At 47.5% G+C, this 5,095-nt stretch overlaps 1 protein-coding gene across 3 annotated transcripts in view; it reads left to right on the forward strand.

The window, feature by feature from the left end:
• RHBDL2 (rhomboid, veinlet-like 2 (Drosophila)) overlaps window positions 1-5,095 on the forward strand; it is a 63,900-nt gene that overhangs the window by 17,123 nt on the left and 41,682 nt on the right. Inside the window, exon 1 of one of the 3 annotated variants that reach the window (XM_011955269.1) lies at window positions 197-747. The exons of the other annotated variants lie outside the window; for them this stretch is intronic. Coding sequence (XP_011810659.1) covers window positions 678-747 — 70 coding nt within the window. The 5' untranslated portion in view covers window positions 197-677. Of the gene's footprint in view, window positions 1-196; window positions 748-5,095 lie in introns of those variants that run through there. 3 annotated transcript variants of the gene reach the window in all.

The following is a 5,095-nucleotide window of genomic DNA, read 5'->3' on the forward strand; positions in this document are numbered from 1 at the left end:
CCCGGCCCAACTTTTGTATTTTTAGTAGAGACTGGGTTTCATCATACTGGTCAGGCTGGTCTCGAACTCCTGACCTCAGGTGATCCATCCGCCTCGGCCTCTCAAAGTGCTGGGATTATAGGCGTGAGACACTGTGCCCGCCCCTAGTCAGGTTTTTTGATTGCAAAAGATGGGAACTGATTCTGTCTAATTAAATCAGGAAATGAATTTTATTCAAAGCACATTGAGTAAGTTACAGAATCATTGGAAGGCTGTAGAAACAAGGCTTGGGAAATAAGCAAAAACACAGAGAGACCAGGTACCTAGAATTACAACAAATCCCATCACACAGCCAGGTAGGTGAGGACAGCCTCAGTGCTGCTGCTGCTGAGCGCCCAGTGCTTCTGCCTTCATCACAGCCACAGCTGGCATTGGACGCTGGATGCCATGCTGACCCCAATGGCAAGGCTGTCTGGACACTGGATACTGCTGCCACTGCTGCAACCACTGTAAAGGATTTTTTCCATCCCCACCTCCAGCCTCAGAAATCCTAAGCAAATGCAGCTGGTTGGTCAAGCGTAGGTGACTAGCTGCCTCGGGACATGTGAAAGTGAATATTGGGCATGGTTAATGTCTGTAGTGGGAGCCGTTTCCTGCTGCCCACCAAGAGAAGATAAATTCCCCAAGAAAACTGACAAATGACGACGACATACATGTTGTCAAAGGATCCACTGAAAGTCCTTGACATTTGCAGATTCAACACTTGCAATTTCGCTAATTTACTAGTTATTCCCAAAGGCCCATTATGAATGAACATGAGTTGAATGATTGGCTTTGCCTGTTAGTGAGCCAGGCCTACTGCTCTGTCTGGACATCTCACATGACTGTTATCCTTTATGTAGTTTGCATGCAGTGATTAAAATATTTGTTTCTTGTTTGCAGAGTAGAAAAGATTCATAAAATAAATCATCCATTGGTACCAGTGATATAAACAAAGAGAAAGGAGGAGGTATAAGACAGTGACTTTGTTTTTTGGCTACAAATAGAAGTTTTGGATAAACTGGCATGGTGTGTCAAGTTCAGTCGTGTCTAAGATCCCTGATATCAGTTGTTTAGTGAGTGCATCAGCCAGTGCCAAAGCTGCTTGTCAAGAAAGAGATTAACCTTTTTTTTTTTTTTTGAGTCAGAGTTTCTGTCGCCCAGGCTGGAGTGCAGTGTCAAAATCTTGGCTCACTGCAACCTCCGCCTCCTACTGCAACCTCCGTCTCCTGGGTTCAAGAGATTCTCCTGTCTCAGCCTCCCGAGTAGCTGGGATTACAGGCGCATGACACCATGGCCAGCTAATTTTTGTAGTTTTAGTAGAGGCAGGGTTTCACCATGTTGGCCAGGCTGGTCTCGAACGCCTGACCTCAAGTGATCTGCCCGCCTTGGCCTCCCAAAGTGCTGGGATTACAGGCTTGAGTCACCACACCCGGCCATGTATTTAGTTTTTGGAGACAGGGTTTTGCTCTGTCACCCAGGCTAGAGTGCAAGTGGCACCCTTGTAGCTCACTGCAATCTTGAACTCCCTGTTTCAAGCAATCCGCCCGCCTCAGCCTCCTGAGTACCTGGAAGTGCAGCTGTGCACACCACTGCACCTGGCAAACTTTAATTTTTGAATTTCTTTTTGTAGGGAAAGGCTTTCACTGTGTTGGCCAGGCTGGTCTCAAACTCCTGGCCTCAAGCAATCCTCCCGCCTCCGTCTCTCAAAGTGCTAGGATTACAGGCATGAGCCACCATGCCTGGCCCATTCTTTCTTATTTAAAAATTGTTTTTTATGTGGCCAGGGCGGTGGCTCATGCCTGTAATCCCAGCACGTTGGGAGGCTGAGGCGGGTGGATCACCTGAGGTTGGGAGTTCGAGATCAGCCTGACCAACATGGAGAAACCCCATTTCTACTTAAATGCAAAATTAGCTAGGTGTGGCGGCACATGCCTGTAATCCCAGCTACTCGGGAGGGTGAGGCAGGAGAATCTCTTGAACTTGGGAGGCGGAGGTTGTAGTGAGCTGAGATTATGCCATCGTACTCCAGTCTGGGCAACAAGAGCAAAACTCTGTCTCAAAAAAAAAAAAAAAGGACTGGGCGCGGTGACTCATGCCTGTAATTCCAGCACTTTGGGAGGCCGAGGTGGGCGGATCACAAGATCAGGAGATTGAGACCATCCTGGCTAACACGGTGAAAACCTGTCTCTACTAAAAATACAAAAAAATTAGCCGGGCATGGTGGTGGACGCCTGTAGTCCCAGCTACTCAGGAGGCTGAGGCAGGAGAATAGCGTGAACCTGGGAGGCGGAGCTTGTAGTGAGCTGAGATCGTGCCACTGCACTCCAGCCTGGGCTACAGAGCGAGACTCCGTCTCAAAAACAAACAAACAAAAAAACAATTTTAGGTTTTAAAATCTTAATTTATTTATTTTTGAGACAGGATCTTGCTCTGTTGCCAAGGCTGGAGTAAATTTTTATTTTTAACTCGAATCCCATGACAGATGAAGAAGTACCTTTCTATAACACTTGCTGCGTAGAAATCACAGGGGCTGTGGACATGCGGGGGCTTTGGAGTCAGGCACCCGGACTCTTCTCCCAGCCCTCCCCTCATTAGCTGTGAGACCTTGAACAAATTACTTTGGGAACCTGGGTTTCTTTATCCTTCAAATGGGAATGTTATTACCCTGCCTTACAAAGTGGTAAAAATTAATGAAAAGAATGCTCATAAAGTGTTTAGCCTGGAAGCTGGCACATAGTAAGTGTTTATTATTCTAGCAGCTCTTTATTGTCTTATTTGATTCTTACCACAATTTTCTAAGATACTCAGGGCAGAGGGGAGCTCTGTTTTACAGTTGAGGAAACTGAGGCCCAGTGAAAAACTGAATGTGGATGCTGGGAATAGAATTCAGGTCTTTACAGTGTCAAACACAAGGCAGGCTATTCCTCAAAGGCAGATGGTAAGCCCTTTTTTTGGTAGCCATTGTGACACGGCGGCTTCACAGCGATGGTGCCCAGTGATGGTAGAATGATAATGGAAGGGGTGCGGCCGTGCAGAGGAAAAGGTTGGTAGGAGGCTCTTTTCTTTCTTCTTTTTTTTTTTTTGAGATGAGTCTCGCTCTGTCGCCCAGGCTGGAGTGCAGTGGCACGATCTCGGCTCACTGCAACTTCCACCTCCTGGATTCACGCCATTCTCCTGTCTCAGCCTCCCAAGTAGCTGGGACTACAGGCGCCCCCCCTCCCACCACTCCCAGCTAATTTTTTGCATTTTTTGTAGAGACAGGGTTTCACCATGTTGGTGAGGCTGGTCTCGATCTCCTGACCTCGTGATTCACCTGCCTCGGCCTCCCAAAGTGCTGGGATTACAGGCGTGAGCCACCGTGCCTGGCCAGGTAGAAGGCTCTTTTCAACATAAAGTCACACAAAGACTTAGTCAGTGTGTGGTTGGAATTCCTCCTTCCCCCTTTTCCCTCCCCTCTTTCTCTCCCTCCTCTCTTTCTCTCCTTCTCTCTTTCCCTCCCTTTCTTCCAGAAGCATTCCTTTTTAAAAAACTGTTTTTTAAATAACTCTGCTGTTTTGTATGGAATGCTTCATGAATTTCTGTGTCATCCTTGTGCAGGGCCATGCTCATCTTCTCTGTATCAGTCCAGTGTTGCTGAAGTGAGCACCACAAGCATTCTTTTATTGATTGATTGATTGAGATAAGGTCTTGCTCTATCACTCAGGACGGAGTGTAGTGCCATGATCTTGGCTCACTGCAACCTCCACCTCCCGGGTTCAAGCGATTCTCCTGCCTCAGCCTCCCTAGTAGCCGGGACTATAGTCACGCATCACCACGCCTGGCTAATTTTTTTTTTTTTTTTTTGTATTTTAGTAGAGACGAGGTTTCACCCTGTTGGCCAGGCTGGTCTTGAACTCCTGACCTCAGGTGATCCACCCACCTTGGCCTCCCAAAGTGCTGGGATTACAGGCGTGAGCCCTGTACCCGGCCCTGGTTAATTTTTGCTAATTTTTTTGGCAAAACCAGTCTGGGGAACTTCTGGTCTAGTTCACGGTGCAGCTGAGAGAGCTGTGGCTCAGAGCCAGGAAGGAACTTGCCCCTGGTCACACAGCCAGGAAATGGCAGTCTAGACCAGAAAACAATCTCCTGATTCTGTGCTCCTCTCACTGTGTCTCCCAAACACAGAACAAAAACTGATTTTATTTTTATTTATTTATTTATTTATTTTGAGATGTAGTCTTGCTCTGTTGCCCAGGCTGGGGTGTAGCAGTATGATTTCAGCTCACTGCAACCTCTGCCTCCCAGGTTCAAATGATTCTCCTGCCTCAGCCTCCCCCAGTAGCTGGGATTAAAGGCATCCACCACCTCACCTGGCTAATTTTTGGGTACTTTTAGTAGAGATGGGGTTTTACCATGTGCTAGGCTGGTCTCGAATGCCTGACCTCAGGTGATCCACCCGCCTCGGCCTCCCAAAGTGCTGGGATTACAGACAGGCATGAGCCACCGTGCCCAGCCAAGAACTGAATTTAACTTGCAACAGGAACACTCCAGGTAGAGTTAAGAATTTCTTGGCTATTCATGTGTATTAGTTAGGTTATTTTATTTTTTTAAATTTTCTATTTTTGAGACAGGGTCTCTTTCTGTTGCCCAGGCTGCAGTGCAGTGGTATAATCACAGCTCACTGTAGCCTCAACCTCCCAGGTTCAAGCAATCCTCCTACCTCAACCTCCCACGTAGTTGGGGACCACAGGTGCACGGTACTATGCCCAGCTAATGTTTTAATTTATTTTTAGAGACGGGGTTTCACTATGTTGCCCAGGCTGGTCTTGAATTCCTGAGCTCAAGTTATCCTCCCACCTTGGCCTCCCACAGTGCTAGGATTACAGGCATGAGTCACTGTGCCAGCCTAGTCAGCTTTTTTTTTTTCTTTCTTGAGACGGAGTTTCACTGTTGTTGCCTAGGCTGTAGTGCGATGGCGCAATCTCGGCTCACTACAACCTCCGCCTCCTGGGTTCAAGTGATTTTCCTGTCTTCACCTCCCAAGTAGCTGGGATTACAGGCACATGCCACCATGCCCGGCTAACTTTTGTATTTT

This window comes from Colobus angolensis, unplaced genomic scaffold (genome assembly GCF_000951035.1).
Source record: "Colobus angolensis palliatus isolate OR3802 unplaced genomic scaffold, Cang.pa_1.0 Scaffold4, whole genome shotgun sequence".
NCBI lineage: Eukaryota > Metazoa > Chordata > Mammalia > Primates > Cercopithecidae > Colobus > Colobus angolensis.